Consider the following 26,644-nt stretch of genomic DNA (forward strand, 5'->3'; position numbering starts at 1 on the left):
TCTGTAAATTTGCAGAGCATTTCATGAGATTGTAGAGGGCTTTGTGAAATAATAGATTGCTCCTTTAACTTACAGAGTGCTCCATACATTTAAGCATTCAATAATTTTGCAGAACATTCCATAACTTTGCAGAATGCTCCATACGTTTTCAGAGCACTCCATCATTTTGCATAATGTACCATACATTGCATAATGCTCTATAAATTTGCAAAGAATGCTGGGAATTACTGTCTTGTTGCTGTTGTGAAGTAAAAGTATTAGTTTTGTGATTTTTTTTTCTGTCAGTGTTTTAGAAGACTCCCTGATGAAATCATTGCAGTGGTGGATTAACCATATAACTGGTCATGCATGGGGGTCAATGTAGATGGAGCACCCCCCTGGTTAGGTGCTAGGATCTGTATAGTCAGGATAAGTATAGCTGTGTTTGTTTAACAGAGAGGCTGTTAGGTAAATTCAATTTGCTATTCTGCTTAACAGAGTGTTGTAATTGATTAGTCAGGTCTGCTCATGAAGCTCTGGTGCTATTTGAGTTTGTCTTGAGCTCCACCTGCCTTCAGGAAGTTATGAGAGCCTTCCAGATCATATGTAGGGGCTGGGCAATTGACAACATGAGTATAGATACAGCCCTGGCCTAGGGGAGGGTGACCCTCTGGGAGTGGTATTTATGCTCTGTGAGCACATGGGCTCAAGGTCTTTCCTGGAGAGGCTGGAGGTAGGCTTGCCTCACCTGGCACTTGCTGCCAATACGGCCCCATTTGGGTGACCTGAAGGCCTGAAGTAGTGACCCGGGTTCTTTGGTAGTCTGACTGTGGAGAGCTGTCTGTCCATTATCTGTCTGGTATCACGGCAGGCTTTCGCTTGGAAGTATGGAGGGAGGCTGCCATTCTGTCCTTGGACTTGTGAGTACAGACATTGAGAGATCTTGGGGACTCTGTGTGCTTGGCTACCCCTCTGGTGCTTAATAGTCATCGTGGGTCTGAGAAAAGGGAACAGTGGCTGGTGTTCTGAAGAGCTTGTCCAAATGTTGCTACTGCATGGGACCAGCCATTTTTGGACTGCCATAGTCTGCTGTAACAGGCTTGTACCTGAGGATCTTTGCCCTGCTACTACTACCACTGCTAAAGGGACTTTGAGCACACCTAAATACTTGTTGCTACAACCTATAGAGAAGTCTGTTATCTGCTTTCAGCCAGGACTTCAACAGTGCTTAACTAAGAGACCAGATAGATGTCTCAGTGTGAATAGTTCTAATTTTGGAGTATCCTACTAATTTCCCAATCCCCGTTCCCAGTTCTACAATAAAACTCCAAAAAACAACATCCCCTAAACTGGTCATTGGAGACCACGAGCAGAAGTGTGTATGTACACCTGGTTATGGGAAAATCGTTGCACCTGGCTGCAGGGGGAAAAAAGGGGAGACCTGGGCAAAAATTCAAACCGCTCCTGTGGGGGTAGCACTACATACACAAACATTAGTGTTTTTCTTCTGATGGGTTTAGAAGACGATGTTTGAATTTTGAATAGGATCTCAGGAAGTGGTATACCCTTTGCAAATCACTCCTAAAGTATGATGCTGACAGACAACATCAAAACAATGCTTCCAAGCATGCAATGAACATTTTTATTGTTTTTGATCATGTGATAATAATAATAATGAAGAAAAGCTTTATGGAGAGGAATACTAAAAGCTAACATTGTCAATCACTGTCTGAAGAAAAGGCCATAGAATTGTAAAGCTGAAACTGGCTTACTATAGAGAGCTAAAGTACAGTACCTTTTGGCATCTCCGTGGGCCCCTCTAGAGTCTGTGGCCTCAGACAGTCACCTATTGTGTCCCTAATTATAATCTGCCAATGGGTTCAGACAGCAGTAGCAGGTGATATTCCTTTCACTGACAACAATGATGGGGCATTATTCCTTCCACTGATACCAAGGATGGGCCACTATTCCTTCCACTGATACCAAGGATGGGCCACTATTCCTTCCACAGAAACCAATAATGGTGCACTATTCCTTCCCCTGATACCAACAATGGGGCACTTCTCCTCCCCCTGACGCCAATGATGGGGAACTATTCCTCCCACGGATACCAATGATGGGGCACTATTCCTCCCCACTGATACCAATGATGGGGCACTATTCCTCCCACGGATACCAATGATGGGGCACTATTCCTCCCACGGATACCAATGATGGGTCACTATTCCTTCCACTGACACCAACAATGGGGCACTATTCCTTCCCCTGATACCAACAATGGGGCACTTCTCCTCCCCCTGACGCCAATGATGGGTCACTATTCCTCCTACTAATACCAATGATATGGCATTGGTAACTCCCATTGATGCCAGATCATTTTCTACTCACACTGGGCACAGTCCTGCCCCTTCATAGTCAAGGACAGTGAATTGCTTTTTTGTTTAGAAAGTTTGGAGACCCCTTCCTTAATCCAACAACCATGGAATGTGTCTAGACAGATGATGATTGTCCAAGGATAGGTCATCATTTTTGACCCACAGCTAGGAAAGCGCACAGCTGCATGAGGGTAAATACAGAGGAACCTTAATATACAAATTGCTGAAGTTAATAGGTTAAGCAAGCTTTTAGCAGACTTGAGCTCAAATACTATTGTTAACAGGATAAGTCATTATGTATCCAGGGAGAGAGGACTGTTTTGTGTAATCAGAAAGAAACTTTGAATTGCTGGCATTAGATCAATCGTTTTAAGGGCTGGCATCTTGACACTGTAATTTCGCTGTTATATGGACAGTTATAAGTGAGAGATTGTGTAAGCCAAAAAAGGGGCTTGGAAGTGGATAAGCAGCATTAGAAAGACATTTATAGATAAGTAAAGGATACTAGAGTCAAAGCTTAGTGGGTAGGGTAAAGGAATGCTGTCACCTTGCCCATTCAGGCCAACGTGACAATATCTTCACATAGCTCTCCCCCCAGACATATATACTTACTCTCCATATGCTTCTCCACCTTCCCACCTCTATATCCTGTTTGTGATTGGTGTTGGAACTCAGACAAGAGGATGATATAATAGCACCTCCCTGGTTACATTGTTTGGACCTAAATTGGACCTTGTCCAAAATTAGTAGCATTGGGCAGGCCACGTGCTCCATAATACAAAAAAGGGGGGTCGTGAAAAGATATAAGCAAAAAAGTGGTTACATCATGGACAGAAAACGATACTCAAAATAATTCCCAAAAATTATGCTTTACTACACAATAATTATAGACAATAGGGTAAATACCCCGGTTCACCATCACCTCAGTATGAGATAATACAAAAAAACCTAAAATCACATAAAAGCAACATCAAGACCGGTCTTATATATTAATGTGCTGCATATGGAATGACAGAAACCTGTCTAGTACATTTGCAGCACCAGCACACTGGTTACACCACCAGCAGGGGGTGTGTCAAAAAATTGTACCATCAGGAATAATATGCTATACAATGCTATGCAATAATGGCTGATAACAGGCACCATAAGATTACCCATAAGATTACCCATAAGATTACCCATAACCCCATCAAGGCAATGTGGGTGAAAAATTGAAAATATAAGTGGGGATATGGATGTTCCTATAATAACAGGATGATTGGAATACCGCCCCTATTCAGGGCATGAGTGAGTGGTGAACATGTAGATTCACAGTGGACATGTCCATATGTATAGATGCAGAGTCAGTCATGAAGGAATCATTGTTGGTATCCTTAATAAGATAAAGATGATAAAGATGGCAGGGCCCTGCTTCACGGGGTTTCTTCACCGCAACGTGCGGACAATAAACCACCTTTATGTAGATGATAGTGTGAAACCTGCTGGGTCCTCTGTCTCTTGTAATGTATAAATGGTGCCTTGCACCTGGATACTGAATCATATTGTGCCCATCCTGCAATAAATTAATGACAAATGGACAGTCAATCAATATGTACTCTTGCTGATGTACGTGTGGAGTGGCGAATAACGCCTTTTCATCTAGCTGTGTGACAATTCACTCACCACCCGAGCCATAGGTGATACTTTCTGGAAGTTTCCTCCGTCTGGATTACCAGGCATAGTCCCGGGGACAGCCGCTACCGTCGGGACTGTAACTGGCAGGCTCCATTCTCCCCTTGGTGCCTGTGCAGCCTTGTACAACTCGTGGCACACAAATATGGCTGCTTCCCTGCTGGTCAGCGTGTATGGCGCCAATGCGTATGACCAGAAGTGACGTATCTGACATATGACGTCAACGCGTTTCGCCGATGGGCGTATCTCACTCGGCTTCGTCAGGACCAATGTGCTGGTGCTGCAAATGTACTAGACAGGTTTCTGTCATTACATATGCAGCACATTAATATATAAGACTGGTCTTGATGTTGCTTTTATGTGATTTTAGGTCTTTTTGTATTATTTCATACTGAGGTGATGGTGAACCGGGGTATTTACCCTATTGTCTATAATTATTGTGTAATCAAGCATAATTTTTGGGAATTATTCTGAGTATCGTTTTCTGTCCAAGATGTAACCACTTTTTTGTGAATCTCTTTTCACAACCCCCCTTTTTTGTATGCATGTTTTTTGGTTACTGGGCAGAAACCATATATTGGGTGATACAGTGTATTTATGAACCTCTACCCTCTCTTATTCCACGTGCTCCATAATACCTGGAAATACTGCCCCCTTAGTGATCGTCCAATAGTGGAGGGAGGTGGTGAGAAAGCATGGCTGGGTCAGTATACATGCCTGGAGGCGATCTACATACAGATAATGTCACTTTGCTCTGAATGGATGAAATGACAATGTCTCTGAGTGCAGTCCTATGATTGACATTAAGTGTTGGTGGGGGTAGTGTTACAGACTCACTTTAGAGGTTAGATTAAGTGTCAGGATCGGTTAAAAGTAAATTTGAAGGGTTCTACTCAGTTTCATTTTAGGAGATAGGGACAGTTTTGGAATTTTAGGATTCTTGGTTGTTATCAATGCCAACAGCTCTATGTTAACAGTTACTGCTCCTAGTCCACAGCTGGCCTCATCACCTTAAAAAAAACTATTACTAAAAAATACAAAACCAAAAATGTTTTTTTTTGAAAGACAGACTCTGTGGACCACTTTTTTGCTATCACTATTCTATATATCTGTTTTTGTATTTCAAAAGAGTTTTTCTTTAATTAATTTATGTGTCCAAAATATATCTTCTTCCTCAGCAAGACCAGAGTTTCCAGCCATTTCAATAAAACCTGCTACGACTGTCAAAGAAGGTGAATCTGTAACCCTGACTTGCCATTCTGAAGGATTACCCCAGCCTGAGTACTCTTGGGAGCTTCCTGCCAATGCTCCTGTGACTTACTCCCAGGATAAAAGTACAGTTACTATAGCCAAAGCCACTTTTGCACACAAAGGTAGCTACCTGTGTGTGGCCAAGAACAAACACGGAAGAGTTCGTAGTGAGAAGTCCTTGGACGTTGTAAAAAACCCCGGAGGTAAGCAATGTTCCTGATTAATTATCCAGTAATATGATGAATGGGTCAGCTTCCAGGTTTTACTGCCAAAGCTTAATTTATCAAGCTGAGGTTAGAAGCGGATTGGTTTCTGTGCAGAAGTGAGCCTGATCGTGCACTCTCCAGCTTTGGTAAATAAATCCCTATGAGTCTGTCATAGCTATTATAGTCAAACTCACAATGGTAGCACATGCAGATGCACAATCATTTTTTTTCATAATCATTAGTCCCACTAAAAATATACCTTATCCTAGTGATGATCTAGGGAAGGAGGCTGGTCAGGTCAGCAGAGATTTTGCTTGCTCAGATATGAACCCAAGAACTTTCTGGGGAATTACAAAGTGTCCACCTGGGAGCCATTGTCCAAAATGCATGTTGGGGGTTGTCTTACCTTGTGCCTTCTCCCACTTCTATGTTCTCAAAGGAAAAGTACAAAGTATTCTTATAGTATGATTGTGACGGACCGCCTGGCACCCAAGACCTGGGTGCTTCTGTCAGAGAACTGCTTCCTCACTGCTGGGACACAGGACCAAGTATTTATAATTGGGTATTGAACCCAAGACTAGGCAACACTAGCTTAGGTACAAAACTGAACAGAAATACAAGTTTATATACACTTCAGAAAAAGGGGCAGTTCCCACATGAACAATAAAAACAAATATAGCACATTGGAATAAACATCCCACACTTAAGGTAAGAGCTTGATCACATTATCCTAAACAGTGCAAATGGTAAACAATACAGCCAACAGCTAACAATGATCTACCATATTTGCCGGCGTATAAGACGACTTTTTGACCCTTGAAAATCTTCTCAAAAGTCGGGGGTCGTCTTATACGCCGGTACACATGTTAGGGGGGCTGCGGCATTAAGTACAGGGGTTTGCAGGGGCTGATGTCTCTTACCTGGATCCAGTCCCACGACGATCCCGTCCAGGAAGCGCGGCCACTGGATGTTCGTGCGGCTGCTCGGCTCCGCCTCCTCACCGGTGATTGGCCGCCAGAACTGTAGCTCAGGAAAGGCACACAGGCGGCCAATCACCGGCGAGGGGGCGGAGCCGAGCGGCCCCGCGAAAATTGAGTGCCGGAGCAGCAGGTAAGTGTTCTGTGTAGAGGTGCTGCTGCAACCACATATGCTGGCTGCAGCAGCACCATACGAGAACAGGGTCAGCAAGTCTCAGTGGGAGGAATAGTGCCCCATCATTGGTGTCACTGATACCAATGATGGGGCACTATTCCTCCCACTGATACCAACGATGGGGCACAATTCCTCCCACTGACACCAACGATGGGGCACTATTCCTCCCCCCCACTGACACCAACGATGGGGCACTATTCCCCCCCCCCACTGACACCAACGATGGGGCACTATTCCACCCCCCACTGACACCAATGATGGGGCACTATTCCACCCCTCACTGACACCAATGATGGGACACCATTCCTCCCACTGACACCAATGATGGGGCACTATTCCTGCCACTGATACCAATGATGGGGCACCATTCCTGCCACTGATACCAATGATGGGTCACCTATTCCCCCCACTGATACCAATGATGGGGCACTATTCCTCCCACTGACACCAATGATGGGGCACTATTCCTCCCACTGACACCAATGATGGGGCACTATTCCTCCCACTGACATCAATGATGGGGCACTATTCCTCCCACTGGTGTGCATTGGAAGAGGGGTAGTCTTATACGGCGAGTATAGCCCAAACACTACATTTTAGCAGGAAAAGTAGGGGGGTCGTCTTATACGCCCAGTCGTCTTATACGCCGGCAAATACGGTAACTAACAATAAGCTAATCAACAGCTAGCAACTAACATGTAACAATTATTTAATTAACAGTAAGCTAATCAACAGCCAAGCACCCCGACAATCCAGGGAGCCCCCCATATGGAAGAAAAATATATTTGAAATATATTTTAAAAATATTCTTCCCAAATATATTGACATATATTTGAAATGCTACAATTTTGACCATATTCAATATATTTCAAAATATATTTCAATATATATATATACTGACTGCACAATTTTTAAAAATATATATTTTTTAAATATATTCTTCAGATTTTTTTTAACATTTAAAAAAGTCATTTTAACATTTATATTAACATATATTTGTAAATGCATTCCGAAAATGTAGATTTGTATTTTTAAAGACATACAGTATATTTGACATGTATTTTTTTAAATATTTTTCATATATTTTGTAATAAAAATGCATTTCAACATACAGTGTGTATATATATATATATATATATATATATATATATATATATATATTTATTGAAATATATTTTAAATATATTCAATATGGTCAAAATTGTAGCATTTCAAATATATGTCAATATATTTTGGAAGAATATTTTTAAAATATATTTTTCTTCCATGTGGGCCACCCCAAACAGCCCTGTACTTCCAACCCTGAATACACAACATAGATTACACATGCTGCCTTCTTTCAGGTGTTTCCTTTCAGTCATATAGTCTGTCCATCAGAAGACAAAACAATATTCCAACAGTCTGAAAAAGTGGAATTCATCTATCCTCATAGATTTCTTGATTAACCTCAACTGCTATCTTGATTAAGAAGAACTGCAGTTCTACTTCGAGGTATTCCCACACAGTCAAACTCATTGTATTAGGTAGAAGTGATTATAGCCATTTTAGTTTCTGTGTACTGTACATGATTTTGTTTTTCTTTATTTGCACTGATCAACTTAATTCTTTCAGTCTTCTTTAACTGCAACGATAAATTCTCACCTAATCTCTATGTAACAAGCAGTCCAGGGGCGGACTGACAATTCATGGGGCCCCCGGGCAATAGGGGATCATGGGACCCCTGTATCCTTGCCCAAACTCAAAAAAGCCTATGAAAAAGGTACAAGGGGCATCTCATGGTGCCCCCTACTGACCCCAGGCCCTCGGGCAGTGCCCGAGTTTCCAAATGGTCAGTCCGCCCCTGAAGCAGTCTGATTCTGTGGTACAATCGCATGGAGGTGAAATCAATAGTCATTTATCCAAGGTTGCCGGGCCACCAGAAATGTATCATGTTTATCTAAAAGGGTAGCAGTGAGTTCATCATAAAGGAAAATAATACAGAGATCCAATATATGTAAGCTGAAAATACCAATTTATATCCCCACGCTTAAATGAAGTTGGATACTAAATGAACCTGAATTAAATAAAATATAACAAAGCAGCTGTTTTGAATAATATTAAATATACAAATGTATGAGTAATTAAGGCCGTCCTCATAAACAGCACTCAATCAGAATGACATATATCTAATATAAGTTAATAATCACTAAAAACATGAATACACAGATATTTAGAAGGAAGATAAAGACAAGACTTTCACCACGGTGTATAAACGTGAATAAAGTTCAGTTTGCCTGATCCGTGTAATATTCCTTTAGGCAGTCCAATACACCACCTTTGTGATCCTGCAGTAATTACTCATACATTTGTATAATACAGAGATCCACCAACTGTCTTGGTCTTTCTTTGACACCTATGTGCTATACTCATCTTTCACACAGCCAGTTTCATCTAGATGAGACAGTGTTACTGTTGTAACCTATTCATTAAGTGGAAGCTGAATAATGGCTTTAATCTGTTATTCTAGTCCAGGGGTCTCCAAACTTTTCAAACAAAGGGCCGGTTTACTGTCCTTCAAACTTTAGGAGGGCCAGATTGTGACCAGTGGGGGTAGAGAATGTTCCAGGCCAAGCATCAGTAAAAATAAACACGGGGTACTATTCCTCCCATTAATACCGTTAATACCCATCATTGGTATTAATGGGAGGAATAATGTCCCATCATTGGAATCAGTGTAAGAAATAGTGTCCCTTTGTTGGTGTAAGAGGGAGGAATAGTACCTGATATCATAGGGAGGAATAGTGCCCCAAGGGCTGGATAAAGGCCAGCAAAGGGCCACAGTTTGGAGACACCTGTTCTAGTCCACCTAAATGTGTTAGTACATCTATCAATACTCTCTCCCCAGACAAACAATGTTGCTGTCTAAAAGGTGTCTCTGTTGTTCCTCCAGTGGAGTGGAGACACCCCAAGACAGAGGCGCATCTGTCCGGAAATGGAAGCGGATACCTAACAAAACCTGGTACCCACTCCTCCTCAAAAAGTGCCAAATATGGCCGTGGAAGGGGGAAGATACAAACAAACGGAACTTCCGCATTTGGGTGAAGTTCTGCTTTAAGGACTAATGAGCTTATTTCATAAGGCAGTACAGATCAGTGGTTTGAAGTAAATGAATTATACGTTTTGATCAGTGAGAATCTGGAAAAGTGTTACTATGGGGTTCTGTGCTTTGAACTTGGCCCCAAACCTTATTCAGTAAGGAACCCCTTAAGAAAGTAGGATATTAAAATGAAACTCTACCTTAGGATCCTTTCACATGGATGTTCCATTTTTCTTCTTTAGTTCAGTCACGTTTTTTCAGGATGAGTTTACATTTGTTTTTTCACCAGTTTTTCCATCTGTTTTTCATCCGTTTACATCCATTTTCATCCATTTACATTGGTTTACATCCGTTTTTCATCTGTTTAGATGTTTTTTATCCGTTTTCATGTGTTTACATCTGTTTTTCAACTGTTTAGATCCATTTACATCAGTTTTCATCCATTTACATCCGTTTTTGGTGTGTTTACATCCGTTGACATCGTTTTCCGTCCATTCCAGGTTTTTTTGCTGAAGAAAAATAGGGTTTTCGGATGTTAACGGATGCGGACATTAACGGATGTAAAAAGATGTTCATCCATTTACATCCACAAGTCCATAGAAATACATGGGGGTCCGTTTTTCATCCGTAAACAGATGAAAAACAGACATACAGAACGCCTGCGGGAAAGGGGCCTAATACCCTTTTTGTATGACATAGAGAAAAATCTTGGTTAGACTTTAATTGCTGCCTGTGTGAATTGGGGAGCTAACACTTCACATTCTGTGCAAATACCAATACATGCAGTGAGGGGAATCTTTCCCAATGGAAGCTATTTCAGTTTTTTACGCTTGGCTGTATCCCCTTGCAGATTCCTGTGTACAGGACGTGAGACGAAATCTCCCACATCTCCTCATACTATCCAGAACTAAAAAATACATTTTTGCTTGCTCTTTATACCAACGGCATATACTGTATCTTCTTGGGATTCCAAAATTAAAACCCAATTCTAGCCCAAACCACCATTTTTCTTAGTTTGCCATAGCAAGGATAAGAGTCAAAACATCTGTCAAGTTTTTATTGCCTGTATCCTCACTGGGGAGTTTTTTTTCGTTAAACCAAGACAAAACATGCAAGTGTGTTGGTGTCACCTGCACAGGAGACACAGAGAACCATCAAAACCTGACCAAAGTTCTTATATTTTCACACTCTATCCAAAAAAATTATGTTATTGCTGTGTGTATCCTCATCAGAAGAATATCCTATTACTCCCTTCCCTAGTGACACCCAGCCTCAAGAACAGAAAGTGAGCTTATATCTCCAACTGGGACATGAGAAAAAAAGTCAGAGCTGGAAATTAGTCAACCTCACCTTGGTTGGGTGCTTGTATATATCTCTCTTGGTGGAGTTTTACAGTCTCTAGATGATATTGTAGTTCAAAATAGCAAAAAGCTCCAGGAACATACAGTGCAAAAGATTAAAGACCTAGTTAAAGAGAAACTTCACCTTCCCCCCTTTACATTTTTCCCCTTCTTACCTGCATCACGGGTTGTCCTTAAATAAATTAAATTTAATTCGATTTTAGATTTAATAAATCAGATGCCCAGCGAATCTAGCATTGCCTGCCGAAACCTCCCGCTCCACTACTTGATGCCAAGTCCCTCCCCACTATCTTCTATACTGACACCATTGAGAACCAGGTGTCTCTTCTAATGAGCATGCACAGATTGCCTAGTGCATGCGTACTGTGCTGCAAATTTCCCTGAAGCCTCCTGGGATGGGTGACATGAGTATTTCAGGAAGCTTCATCAAGGGGGAATGTCATTCACGCCTAGGAAAGAAACCAGAAAGTGTAAGGCTGGGGCTGACTGAAAAGCCATTAGATGGAAAAATAAATAATTTCTGATTGTGTTATAGGAAAAGGGGAGGGGAGGAAAAGTCTGTAAAGTACCTGTACAAGATAAATGTCCACTTGGACACATTTCAGTCATACCCAGTCTTAGTCATAACTTTAGTCATGACTAAGGAAGCCCTTCCATGGAGTGAATTTCTTTCCTGCAACCACAGGTCACTACAAATACAATGCTGACAAGGGAACCCCCCCCCCCACTACCCCCATGCAGAGCCATTGTATTCTCCCGGCGGGGGGGGGGAGCCATCCCCACTGGAAGAAGACAGTGATTATTGTTAGTAGCTATACCTGCCGTTATGTAAAATCCAGCAGGCTGGTTGTACCCAAGTTCATTGATGGATCAACTTGGTACATTCAGCCTGCCCATCAATGGTGGGTGAGTCTGGGCTGGTTCCCGCTGAACCGGCTGAGATTAAAACCATTAGGCCGGCCTAAGGCCAGGAGTGCCTCAAACAAGTCAAATTTTAATCTTTTGTACTGTATATTCCTGGAAATTAAGTTTTTCTTTTTTGGACAACAGCAATAAAAATGTGACAGTGACTGTGTACAACACTCAAATTTGGAAGGAGTGGGGTTTTATGATCTCAAACCTAGAGTTCCTAGTTTCAATAGTGAACCCATCCCTATCCAACATTTTCAAAGGGTTTTCTAAGAAGTGCCAAAACGAAAACGCCAACAGGAGCAACGCCTGTTGGTTAGCTGTTGCTAATATGGAAAAATATAGGCCTTAGGCTGGTAGAATGCTTTGAGACCCTTTTGATTTTGGTGGTGTGACAGTTGTGGTTTAAAAGCACATATACATTTTCAAGAGGAAGCCAAAAAGACCAAGGTACTGCAGTGGAAGCAGCTGATTGGTGTAGTTTCCAAACAGAAAGTCCATCCTTAGCTGGAAATGCCATGGATTTTATTAATTTCTTACTGAAAATGTAAATCCTCTCTCAGTGTATGAATGAATATGTAGCACTACCCCCTTAGGAGTTGCTGAGAATTTGGGTCCCAATGTAGTCCTGCACAGCCAGGCAACACAAACTTTCCACAGACTTGCATCCAGGAGTCAGTAACCAGTCCTTGAGCTTGGGTTTTTGGAATTTATTAGAGGAATTTCAACTTAGATGGGGTAAGTGGTGTATGGAATGTCCAATGGACTTGATAAACTGAGGATAACTTCCTGGAACATTTTACAAGTCTCTACAGCAAAACAGTCTCTTTTGGAGAGCTAGCCAGCATCTCCTGTAGTACCACCCTAGCCCCTAGATAAATCCTCTTCTTTACCCAACTGTCTGTAAGAATGGCTGAGCAGGGGATCTAGTGACTGTCACTTAAAAAAATAATATAGTCCCAGTAGGTGCCAGATCTGGTTTCCCACCAGAGTGCTCCTTAGGCTATTTGGCCCAGGGGGTGCAGGCTTACTCACTCAGTTCTTCTCTTATGCGGCTGCTGGGTTGGTGGCTGCTACCAGGCCTTCTAGCTAGGCCACTCCTTCTCTGTTGCACAGGTGGTCCTCGCTCTGGGGGCTGGTGAGGGTCTGCGTTTTCTTCCTTCCAAGCTCCACTGCCTGTAGGTGGGAACCTCTCTCCATCTGGGCCCCCTCCCAGTCTCCTGTATTCAGCCCTACATCCTCTCTGTCTTCCACCCAAACTCTCCTGCAGCTGAGCAGGCTCTCTTATTTTTAAGGGTTGTCCTGGCCCCTTGCCTCCTCCAGGATCCCACAAAAGTGCAGGTCAGCCTCTCCTCCGATCCACCCACTACTTCTAGACATCTATCCAAAGTTCTAGAGCAGGGGGAAGTTCCAGAGGGCTGGTCTGCAGAGCCTCTCAGCTCTGACCAAAGTTTGACCCCTGCTAGCTATCACAGCCAGGCTGCTGTACAGCTCTCCTCACTAACAAGAGAGGTCTAGCTCCCCTTAGCTGACTAGGAGGGTGTTACAAATAAATGAATGAAAAGTAATGTATTCATGTCTCTTATTCATGGCTCCATAAAAATATTAAAATAAGGTAAATACACAAATAATTCTGAGTATATGCTTTTTAATTGTTGAAGTGTATCTAAACACAAGAACAGCAATGTAATATATTGTAGCTTACCAATACTTACCAGCTTACTAATACTTAGATGGTTGTTATTTCCCTTTATATTCTGTAGTAACACACTTCCTGTCCTAGAGTGACAATGCTTCTTTACTGTACTGTATCTAAGGAAGAGCAGCGTTATCACCATAGGGTGCTCGGTGTTGATTTCGATTGCAAATACCTTCCCCTGTCGTGATCTCTATTATATTGGGGGGAAGTATTCTGTAGTCCAGAGAGCTGAGCACAACTTGTAATATGGCTGCTGGTTAGTAGTGTTATTATAATTATTTTTGTGCATTATATTTCATTCAGGAACCCTGGTGTGTGTAGTTGTTGTAGATATCCAACTAGCGGGGGTTGGGGGTGTCAGTGTCCATACGGAAGAAAAAAATATTTTAAATATATTTTTTAAATATTCTTCCCAGATATATTGACATATATTTGAAATGCTACAATTTTGGCCATATTCAATATATTTCAAGAAATATATATATATATATATATGTGTGTGTGTTTATATATATACTGCATGTTGAAATGCGTTTTTATTACAAAATATATGAAAAATATTTTTAAAATACATTTCAAATATACTGTACGTCTTTAAAAATACAAATCTACATTTTTGGAATGCATTTACAAATATATGTAAAAATATATGTTAAAATGACTTTTTTTATAAAAGGTCTGAAGAATATATTTCTAAAAACATTTTTCATATATTTTTATTTATTTATTGAAATATATTGAATATGGCCAAAATTGTAGCATTTCAAATATATGTCAAATAAGCAAGTAAGAGAAGTTCTGTAGGGTTTACATACACTTACATACACTTTAGCTTCTTCATTGAATTGAATGCATAATGATATCCACGAAGACTTTCTTTCATGTTTGAATGTCGCAGAGCTTGGACTGTATGGTAGATGTGGTTTGGGTATGTTGCAATAATGCACCACGCACACTTTTGGAAAGTACCTATTCTGTTAGAAATGTCTTGCTAAATGTTCTTCCCGTTGTCCTTAAAGTGAAACTGAACTCTGATTTAATGAGAAAATAGTCTATTCTAGTAGTAGTAGTTCCTAACTTTAAAAAGACCCTTCTATCTGTTTGCTTCTGTGATCCAACTTCCTGTTAGAGGGTGACTACGTTCATTCTCCATAGTCCCACTGTATGTAGTAATGTAGCCACCCTCTCCTGCTTGCTCCCAAGATGCACAGATCTCACATCATTGACGTTATTACAGCGCATAAACGTAACTTAATCTGAGCATGTTGCTTAACCCCTTCATGCCTAAGGGTAAAACAAATCTAAATGCCTAAGCACAATTCTGCAACGTTGACATGTGATAGTTAAACCAAACATATCATCACAATTACTTTGTACATCCAGATGGATTATACCTTGATTTTTTCAGGACAAATTGGGCTTTCATTTGGTGGTAAATGGTATTGGATAGCTCCTAATTTGTTTTTTATTATCAAAGGAAAACTGGTCCAAAATAGTAAAAAAATCATTTTTTTTAGTTAGCTGTGTGCTTCTTGTTACAACCATAACCTACCACCAAAGAACAACTTAAAATAAATTCTCCAGCTCTTGGCAATCGCAGCGATACCATATATGTGTATGTTAATTGTTGTTTGTACCCGTAGTACAGCCCAGAAACAATAGTGCGCATTTTGTTTTTGTCTTTTTTTTTTTACCCAAAACACACTGACACTAACACTGACATTACACTAACTGACACTGATACCAATTTTTTTTTAATCCTAACCTTTGACCCTGACCTTTGAACTTGACCTTTGACCCTGACCTTGACCCAAACACTAACCCTGGCACTGAACTAGATCAAACCTTGATCTAGGTATTTTTCTTTATTTTTTCTTTTATTTTTTAATATTTATTTATTTATCTTCTTTTTTACAAACTTTTTTTCTCTCTATGCCAGGAGTTCGAGAGATACAATGTATCTCTCTTCTCCATTCATAGAGAGAGAGAAAACAAGGGGGCCGGGCTGCACAGTGACTGATCACTGTGATAGCCAATCAGAGAATATCACAGCGATCACGTGACCCGGAATCGGGAGCCCCGGGTCCCAATCGTTAGAACGGGACCCAGGCTCTTAGTGACACTGCGGACTCGGTGCTGGGAACGCGCCGAGGGGCGCTCTCTCAGCACAAAGACAGGTACGCAAATATGCAGCCCCACGGAAAAAAGCCCAGTTCCGTGAGGGCACATATTTGTGTGCCGTTGGTGTCAAGGGGTTAAAGTATAACTAAAGGCAAAACTTTTTTTTTTTAGTATGGAGATGGATTAGAACACCTGTCAGTTTTCATTGCTGTCTGTGCCCCTCTCTTTTTGATTCACTCTCTCTATTTGTCCTGTTTACCATGATCACTAAAAGTGAAAGTAAAAGAAAAACACCCAAATTGTGGGTTTTCCAAAGAAAAAGTAATAGAGGGGAAAACTTCCAATGTCTTTCCTGTTTGGCTATGGGACAAGAAGTGAGGAGAAATCTCCCCAATGGGACACAGATGGCAAAGAAAAAAATATGACAGGTTATAACCCTCACTTGTGCTATCCAAAATATAAAAAAAAAGTTTTGCTAATAGTTCTTTAAATGGCACTGACAAATAAATCAACCATACGCTGTAATTATCTGCCACCAACTAAGGTGATAGATTACTGAGATGTGAATACTTGTCAAATTGAATTATCTGTTAAAGAGACCTTGTCCACATATCATTAATATCAGCAACAATCTTCCCATAAGATTATACAGTATGGAAAAGTAACTTTGTTTCCTGCCTTTAATTTCCCTGTTATTATAGTATAAATTATATATTATATTATTGAGTTATATACACTGCTCAAAAAAAAGTAAAGGAAAGCTTTTTAATCAGAGTATAGCATCAAGTCAATTAAACTCCTGGGATATTGATCTGGTCAGTTAAGTAGCAGAGGGGGTTGTTAATCAGTTTCAGCTGCTTTGGTGTTAATGAAATTAACAACAGGTGCACTAGATGGGCAACAATTAGATGACCCCCAAAACAGGAATGGTTGTACAGGTGGAGGCCACTGACATTTTTTCCCTACTCATCTTTTCTGACTGTTTTTCACTAGTTTTGCATTTGGCTAGGGTCAGTGTCATTACTGGTAGCATGAGGTGATACCTGGACCCTACAGAGGTTGCACAGGCAGTCCAACTCTTCCAGGATGGCACATCAATACGTATGTACAATACAGAAGGTTTGCTGTGTCCCCAGTCTCAAGAGCATGGAGGAGATTCCAGGAGAGAGGCAGTTACTCTAGGAGAGCTGGACATGGCAGTAGAAGCTCCTTAACCCATCAGCAGGGCCAGTATCTGCTCCTTTGTGCAAGGAGGAACAGGATGGGCACTGCCAGTGCCCTAGAAAATGACCTCCAGCAGGCCACTGATGTGAATGTCTCTGACCAAACAATCAGAAACAGACTTCATGAGGGTGGCCTGAGGGCCTGACGTCCTCTAGTGGACCCTGTGCTCACTGCCCAGCACCATAGAGCTCGATTGGCATTTGCCATTGAACACCAGAATTGGCAGGTCCGCCATTGGCGCCTGTGCTTTTCACAGATGAGAGCGCTCTCACCCTGAGCACATGTGACAGACATGAAAGGGTCTGGAGAAGCCAAGGAGAATGTTATGCTGCCTGTAACATCGTTCAGCATGACCGTTTTGGTGGTGAGTCAGTGATGATCTGGGGAGGCATATCCATGGAGGGCCGCACAGACCTCTACAGGCTAGACAATGGCACCCTGATTGCCATTAGGTATCGGGATGAAATCCTTGGACCCATTCTCAGACCCTACATTAATGCAGTGGGTCCTGGGTTCCTCCTGGTGCAGTTCCTGGAGGACGAAGGAATTGATACCATTGAATGGCCACCACGTTCGCCTGAATGAAAATCCAATAGAACAGCTCTGGGGTATCATGTTTCAGTCCATCTGATGCCGCCAGGTTGCACCTCAGACTGTCCAGGAGCTCAGTGATGCCCTTGTCCAGATCTGGGGGGAAATACCCCAAAACACTATCCGTCGTCTCATTAGGAGCATGCACTTACGTTTTCAGGCATGCATACAAGCACGTGAGGGCCATACAAACAACTGAGTACCATTTTGAGTTGCTACAATGAAATTTCAGCAAAATGGACTAACCTGCTGCATCCCTTTTTCACTTTGATTTTTTGGGTTTCTTAAAATTCAGTCCTTTGTAGGTTGATAATTTTCATTTCCATCAAACAATGGGGCATCCTTATGTTCCTAACACATTACCCAGTCCATATCAGTATAGATATCCAGCAGGAGATTTTTCCCCTTTGAGATCTGATGTGTTTTCAAAGTGTTCCTTTAATTTTTTGAGCAGTGTATTATATTTTTGAATAGACTTCATTTATATAATAACAGGCCAGAGAGGATGATCGTAGGAGCTCACACATAACATAACTACGGATTAATGTCAGCAGTGATGCCTCTTCCACTTTGTGCAAAGTACAATCAGCTTCTGCTCTGTTGAAATATTTTGTGCACTTAGAACTCCAAAACGGCTCCAAATGGCACTTCTGTTTAATTACTTGTAGCTGCCCTGCCAAGGATGGAGTGCCACTAGTGCTATTTAGTGGGCAGCTAAGTTGTAGCCAGCCTAAGCTCAGATTGTTATTGTTTTCTGTATTTGTTGGGTTTCCCCCTAAGCCTAGAGTTTTGGGGGGGGTTTTCCCCTGCAGTGGGGCTGTGCCCACACTGCATGGATAAACCACTCATTGTTGTCTAGGGGTTTACCTAATCCACTGATCCTCCGAGCTCAAGACAGGTCTCTGCTGCTTCTGCCCCCCCATACGTTAGAGGTCTTGTGCATGGACTGTTCCTGACGTCATCATGCCCATAGACTGTCTCTAGACGTGAGGACATCAGGACCAGTTCACCACTAGACGTGGGGGTGCACTGTTTTTCAGAGGATTGACAGAACAGGTAAATATAACCTTGGACAACACAAGCAGTGGGGCTGTGCCCACATTGAATGTATGAAAAAAAATTTCATGGAGTCCTGCTTTAAGTCTCCTGCCTGCTCCTGGGGAATGTTCTCCTGTGAACTGAGCAAAAAGATGCAATGTTATGGGTTTTAATGTAAATGTTTATTTCACCCTGACCAATCAATAGGAGGTTTAATTCTTGTAACGTGGGCTGGAGTCCTTCCCTGACAGGCTATTCCTGGAGAGGATGTAGTATTGATGGTCCCATGATTGCTTCCCAGGCCGGCTGTCTGGGGAAGGCAAGAAGGCTATAGAGGCCCTTTGACTCCCAGGCCTGTTGTCCGGGGAGGAACAGTTCTAGAGGCTTCTCCCAAGGATGGGAATAGGCTTACACTAGACCCTGGAAAACAGGAAGGTGGCTATTAAGCGGAGCACCTTTGGTCAAGTTTGCCCAGTCCATTCCTGGTCTCACAATTGAACATTGCCTATCTTGGCCTGAAGGGCAAACTTCTGGCCCATTAGAAGTGTCAGAGTTTTTGAGCAGAAAGAATTTGTCGCTGTTGTGAGTATCCCGTAAACCCTATCCCTCTCTCCTCTGAGACAAGTCAAAAAAACCTGGAAGCTTTCCAGGAAGTGGTCAGATTCCAACTAAACTTACAAAGCTCACAATATTGGAAATACACCAGGTGGAGACACATGCACATGCTTATTGTCCTCTACTGCTGAAAGGTTTTTATTAAAAAAAGCCAGGCCTGGTGAAGGGTTTCATGACACCGGCTGTTAACTTTTTTATGCCAGTTACAGAGGAACTCTGTGTTACTAGATCTGGAATACAGGGCAATAAAGTTAGCAAATGGCCTGCCTCATTACTTTCAAACATAGTCATTAATTTATTGATTTTATGGTTCTTCTTTATGTCTTAAACTTCCTATCATAAATATCCTTTCATTTTTTTTTCCTTAGCTCAACCAGATACTCCATCTATCATGGTCTTACCCCGTGAGACTGTTAAAAAAGGTGAATCCTTAAACCTAACTTGTCATTCTGATGGATTCCCTGAACCCAAGTACTTCTGGACCATTCCTTCCAAAGATCAAGTGTCTTTCTCTGCGGATAAGAGTGAAATTTTCATAAGAAAAACAACTTCTGCTCACAATGGAACATATGAGTGTGAAGCTCAAAACACACATGGAAAAGTTAGTAATCAAGTGGTCGTAAGGATTACTGGACAACCAAATGGTGAGCAAAAAACCCAATTATTACATTTATTACTCTCTGTGGAGGGCAGGTTGTCCGTAACAGTTTATAACAGCTAGTGCTGGAACATCAGTAGAATTTGGTTACAGTTATTTATGTGTCTCATAATTACTGTTTAGAGCAAAAACAAATATGACTTTGTCATCATCAATATTATTTGTCTACTACTTATCATAGGAGAACTCTAAAGGTGGGAATACACGATTAGAAAATTGACTGATCAATCATCCGACGATGATTTTCGTTCATTGGTCGAAATCGTGGCCCACATTGACCAATCTAAAAAAAATTGTTTGTCGGGCAATTTGTAGTGTTAACGTCTTCCATACAAGTGGAAATTATGCGGTGTGCATGTGACTTTGTAGCCACGCCCTTCCAGCCAGAACAAGCGATATACACAATTACCAGCAATGAGTATAATATCGTTTATCACATGACCTATATACATAAATAGTGATACATAAAATATAATCTGCATCATTCTGGTTTCATTATCTCATTAGGACAATCTACTTTTAACATTTGGATTTTTTGTTCGTGTTTATGGAGATTCCTTGGACATAAACATCCAGGTCATCTTCTGTTTCCACTCATGCATGATAGAGCTTGATAGATTTTTTTTGTACGACCGTCATACCACCGCATAGAAAATCAGTCGTACATATGCAAAACGACAAAATTTTTCACTGTTGTTCAACTGGATTTTTTTGTTCACAATATCATTATTGGTTAAAACATCCTGCTCATCAACGAAGAGAAAATCATTCGATCAGTGGTTCCGCTAAATTTTTCGTATGATTTTCTTATCGTGTGTACGGGGCATAAGGCAAAAGCACCTTAAAATGACCAACCTAACAATCAATATTTTGGCTGACCACAAACTCAAGCTCATCGTAAAGGATTCCAGGCTGTACTAAGGGCAGCTGGGGGATATCTTTTTTATAAAAACCATGCACTTGTACACAACTGAGAAAAAAATTAAATGAAACCAAAATCAAATAATCAATAAAGCAGCAAATATAAAACGAAGATATCCCTTCTGATAAATACAACTGAAATATTAATGTGAATGTGTTAAAAAATAAAAATAATAAATCAGTTTGAATTCACAGTGCAAAAATAAGGAACAAGCATATAGTAATACAGTACATATATTAGGAAAAGCATGTAGTAAAAAAAAAAGTCCATATAAAAAGTCCCATCCAAGATGTACTGACAAGTGAAACAACATCTCTTCCTGAGATCCTATACTTGTAGTACTACTACTGAACACCTTCACCCAAAGTGGTAATAGAGTACTTGCTTACCAACTTCCCATGACCCCCTTAAATCAAGAGTAGTCATAGAGAGCCTGTGTAATCTCTTAGGACATTAAGGTCACCCTCCAAACCTCCTCAGTATCAACCAGGGACACCATCAGTAAGATAAGTATGTCCAAATTCCCAGCATTACAATTTCATGCAAAGCAAGAAAGAGAAAGCCTCTCCATAGTGTTAAAACCTCTAAATATTTATTAGGCAAAGGAATGCACTCACATAAGGTTAAAGTAAATCCACATAAAAAAAAAACATTCACCAAGCTGGCATGGACATCCTGGACTACCTGGAATGTGATGACGTCAGTAGGAGGCTCCTCACAATGCATTTTGTCATCAAAAGACATCTTCTGGGGCAACGGTGTCCACAGATGATTTATAGTCCTCAGAGATTCAGCTAAAGATCAGCTAGTGAGATGAATTATGTGTGCCAAACATAGTTTTCTTGAGACTGCAAAATATCAAGAGTGTGTTCTCAGCTAGAAAATGACTAGACAAATGAGATGTTTAGTTCTGCAAAGTTAGTCCATGGAATTATAGGAGCCCAGGAGATAATGGGTAAAGGAGCTAACAGACCTTGCCTGACTAGACACATATTTATTGGACAGTTTAGGTAGGTGTTCATATTGGAAAAACCAAAAGGAGATTGTACAAAGATTGTAGAGTCAGATTATAATATGTATGGAGAGCTTTACAATTAAAGATACATTGTGTGTAGCAGCACTTGTCAATAAAATATTAATAAAATATTATTGCCGTCTACTCTTTCTTTGTAACGGACAACTGTCACACCTCATTCAACATTTGCTTGCTGTACGGTTGGAGTGGGTGGGAGGGTTTTGCATTTACACCAATACCCTGAGACTTCATACCCCTATAAAGATCAGTTAACAATGAAAAAGAGAGCAAGCAATAACAATGTAGTTAGCCTAAAGCTATCTTTTCAGGAATATAAAATTGCTCAGAAAAGTCTTTCTGCAAAAGAGCCCTCGTAAATACTTACTTATCCCACTGCCTGCACTGCAGAATATTGCTTCATTCAAATAAAATCATCCCCAAAGTCTTCTGAAATCAACAGTTCTGGGTGTTTTGATCTGGTGCTTCGCAGTATACAGTGGTTCCTACTGCCAACCCTTAACATCATTACAGGATCATTGCATTGTTTAGTGCTGTCTGTCTAACACTGGAAGCTTCCTGACAGCAGGATATAGACCAGGCTGTATTGTTCAGCTGCAGTACTTTCTGCAGAGAGGCCTCAGGGAATACAGGACCTGATTTTGCTGTCTTGCAGGAGTACCTGGATTATAGGCATAGGTTATTTATTAGTTACTTTACTAATATTCTGGGAGGTAACTCTGGAATTCAATTTTGACACATTTGCCATTATACTAAGCCAACAACAAATTTTTGTGCTGACTGCTTACCACACAGGGAAACCTAAGCGCAGGAAAATTGTTTGTTTTTAGTACATTTGCCATTATGCTGTAAGCAGTTTTAGGCTCAGTTCACACTGCTGCGACTTGGGATTCGACTTGTGAGACCCCAAGTCGCATGACATGTGAAATCCCATGTTAGTCAATGAGAGCCGTCTTAATTAGCACTACTGAAGTCGTTTCGACTTTAGAAAAGGTTCCTGTACTACTTCAAGGGGACATTTATCCAACTTGTGCCCATAGACTTTAATGGAAATTGCCTCCAAGTCGGATTCTCATCTATATTGATGTGATTTGGATCTGACATTACAGAAAGATTACCCAGGCATTCCATGAAAGTTGCTTAAACAGCAACAGCAGCAGTAAACAGCAGTAATAATGACAGTAAAAATAATGTATAATTATAATCTTTTTTTCCTTTTTCAGGTGAATTCCATACAAGGCCAACTGCCATCTCGCTTGTATCTGCTTTGACTATCATTATGGCTTTATTATGAAGTACAGAAAAGAGATCACCAATACTAAAATGGCTTAGAGGCTGCCTATCTAAGGACATTCTTGGAAAGATACAAATTGTTGGTATTTAAATGGGCAGAAAAGTAAAAATTTTCGACACAGAGGATTGTAAATGCTGGACATAATATCATATTATCCCTGAGTGCACAATATTAGGACACATCTAGAAGCTGGATCTGCAATTTGTGACCACCTTGGTTCCATGTTGTCCTTTCTTGCTGGGTTTGGTGATGCTAAAATTTTGTCATAACCTATCCCAGTTACCTCACTGCCTTATTTTCACATATTATATAATATTATTTTTTTCACCATTTCATAGCATTATCACAGCACATTAGAGGAAACCTGTACAAAGAGAAATAGGAGGTATGCCTCTTCTGACCTCCTTATGAGATTATGAGACCTGGCTGTCTTGGCCTTCAACACTCTAGAACAACAAACTCAAAGAGGTACTGGGAACTTTTAGACTGGCATGTGTAGTCATATGAAGAAAAACTTCAAGCAAGCTCAATAGCTCTGGAGAAGCATCCAACAGTAGCTCACCAGACCAAAACCTGATGAAAGTCCAAGATACTTTTAATGATGGTACAAAAGTAGTCAAAGTCTTATGGCTTCAGCACTTTCTAGCCAGTGGCCTGGAACAAGTATGCAAATCTAAGGGTGCAGACTTCACTATGCCTTTTTGATGAGATGCTTGTTCTGGATCAATGTTGGAGGCTGTACCATAGAAATACACAAAGGAACACCATACCAAAACTGAAAAAAAAGTCAAAAATAATTTTAATTGTTGGTAAAAAAAAGTCATATAAACAGTTTAGCCTAGGTGAAGGGGAAGTAATGATGCCTTCAAAACACGGTGTTTGTTTTTATATGACTTTTACCAATAATTAAAATGACTTTGGATTTTCATCAGGTTTTGGTCTCATGCACTTTTCTGTATTTCTGTGGTTTAGCCTTTAATACTGACTTACTCACCCATAACAAACATGCTCATTAGAAAGACAGAGTGAAGTCAGCACCCTTTGACTTGCATACTCCAGGCCACTGATTAGAAAGTCATGAATCCATCACACCAGCATAAAAGAGAGGCACCTCACATTTCCCAAAGGAAAGGTCAACAATGGAAGCTCTATATTTCTCTTGTAACAGGTTTCCATTTAGTCGGACTAATGAACTCATGAAAAAACTAGGAAATATGGGAGCAGCAGGATAATAACTCTGGCTGTGCTACTGAATATTGATGTCTACATTGTAGGCTTATTGGTATCCGGGGATGATGATTTTAGAAAGGCCCTGAGAAAAGCATGTCAGGGATCTGCTGTTAATAAAGCACTGTAACCCCCCACATATATTAAAATGTATCAATTCCAAATGTAATAGCAACTTCCAGTAAGATAAATGTCACATACCAGAGGTATAGTCGGTAATGTGCTGTGGTTGGAATGGATGGCGAACACCAGGATGTGCACAACATCAGGAACAGGCAGAGGTCAGCAACAATTGGGCAGCGAGGTATGGAGTCACTATCCAGAAGCGTGGTCAGCAGTCCAGGCCCGGGTCAGTAGCAGAGGCAGATAGTAGACATGAGCAGGAAAGGATAATCCAAAAGCAAGGTCAGAGTGGAGGTCAGTTCGGTAGAAGGATTGCATCAAGAGTGGGTCATGGAGAAAAGGCTGAAGATCATACAGCACAGAAGTAGTGCAGGATTATGGTTTAAACAGACCTTTCAGCACACGTGTTCAAGCACATGTGCATGCATGCGTGCTCATACGTGTGGGCAAATGAGCAAACGTACATATTCGGCAGCACACCACAGATCTCAATATAGTCCAAGAAAGGTTTTTATGCCAAAAAGATCACATTACAAAGGAAAGTGAAATGTTTCAGGACAATGCAGGACCCCTTTGCCAGGCATGCCGTTTGGAATGAAAACCTTTTTTGGACCATATTGAGATCCGTGGTGTGCTGGCGAACATGTACATTTGCCTATGATGTTTCCAGTCCCAGCTGGTAGTCGCTACAGCACCCTCCATTGATGAGCTATTCTTCCAGGAATGTGTGCGAAGGGAATATAGTTATAGCGGGCAAATGAGCAATCTATCTTCTATGCTTATGCCCATGCACACACGCATTAGCCACACAGCAAATTCTAACCCGATGGGTGGTACCATGTTCCTGACAATAAAGCAGCATTCTCATCGTTACCCGCCTAATAGGTAGTCAGGGGAACCACACAAACTTAAAAGTCAAAGGCAACCATAATAGAACAATAGATGCAGTTATGTGTTTATATGTGTCGCCCTCTTGTATTCTTCTATACAGTATGGGCTCCTGTACAGACGAATTTGTGCATGCACTGTAAAAATTCAACGTATTTCCTCTCCTGTGAGTCTCAAGTGTTGGCTTACAGCCAGTGCCGGGACAAGGTCACCCAGTGCCCAGGGCAAAGATGCCAAACTGTGCCCCCCCCCCCCCCCATTCATGATAGGTAAGCTTAGAGCATCCGTTTAGAGCAGGAGTCTTCAAAATTTCTACTCAAAGGGTCAGTTTACTGTCCCACAGACTTCAGGGGGGCCGGACTGTGGCCAGTGGGAGTAGGAAATTCTGTGGTGCTAGTGGGAATAGACAATGTATCAGGCTTGGTGGTCAGTGAGATCATTGGTATCAGTGGGAGGAATAGTGCCCCATCATTGGTATCAGTGGGAGGAATAGTGCCTCATCATTGGTGTCAGTTGAAGGAATACAGCCCCATCATTACTGTCAGCAGAATAAATAGTGCCCCATCATTGGTGTCAGTGGAAGGATTAGTTACCCACAGCTGGTGTCTGTGGGAGGAATGGCAACTTATTGTTGGTGTCGATGGGAAGAATATTGCCCCAAGGGCCACACACTGGCAAGTAGAGAGCCTTATTCGGCCCACGGGTCGCAGTTCATAGACCACTGTCTTACATTAATGTCACGATATGAGTCCCCCTCACATCAGAGTGTTCCTTACATCAGGGTCCTCATCAGATTCGCCCTTACATTAGGATCCCCATCAGAGTTCCCCATTATTTTAGGGTCCCCATGAGATTCCCATTCTACATGAGGATTCCCTGTTCGTTTCCACCCTTTACATCAGGGTCTCAATCAGAGTCTTCCTTATATCAGGATCTTGATCAGATTCTTCCTTATATCAGGATTTTCATGAGAGTCTCCCTTAAATCAGGGTCTTCATCAGAGTCCCTCTTACATCAGGTTGAAGCAGAGGCAGCCTCTACTGACCTGAGCCCTCAATCTGTTCAAATTGAGTATATACCACTAACTCTAACCAGGGGCCAGATAAAATCTTTTAGTGGCCCCGATCTGGCCCATGTGCCATAGTTTGGAGGCCCATGGTTTAGAGGGTGTGCAACCCACACCTCCTCCTGGCTTTCTCCTTGCTGCTCCCAGTGCTGGGCTGACAGGAGT

At 41.4% G+C, this 26,644-nt stretch overlaps 1 protein-coding gene across 1 annotated transcript in view; it reads left to right on the forward strand.

Annotated features, from left to right (window-relative positions):
- Positions 1-24,541, forward strand: part of LOC149441199 (vascular cell adhesion protein 1-like) — a 52,225-nt gene extending 27,684 nt beyond the window's left edge. The window contains exons 4-6 of the mRNA XM_089657640.1: positions 5,204-5,479; positions 19,637-19,912; positions 23,105-24,541. Of these exons, the coding sequence (XP_089513766.1) occupies positions 5,204-5,479; positions 19,637-19,912; positions 23,105-23,175 (623 nt within the window). The 3' untranslated portion in view covers positions 23,176-24,541. The remainder of the gene's footprint in view (positions 1-5,203; positions 5,480-19,636; positions 19,913-23,104) is intronic.
- The last annotated feature ends 2,103 nt before the right edge of the window (positions 24,542-26,644 follow it).

This window comes from Staurois parvus, unplaced genomic scaffold (genome assembly GCF_062004578.1).
Source record: "Staurois parvus isolate SC_StPar_1 unplaced genomic scaffold, SC_StPar_1.0 ptg001014l, whole genome shotgun sequence".
NCBI lineage: Eukaryota > Metazoa > Chordata > Amphibia > Anura > Ranidae > Staurois > Staurois parvus.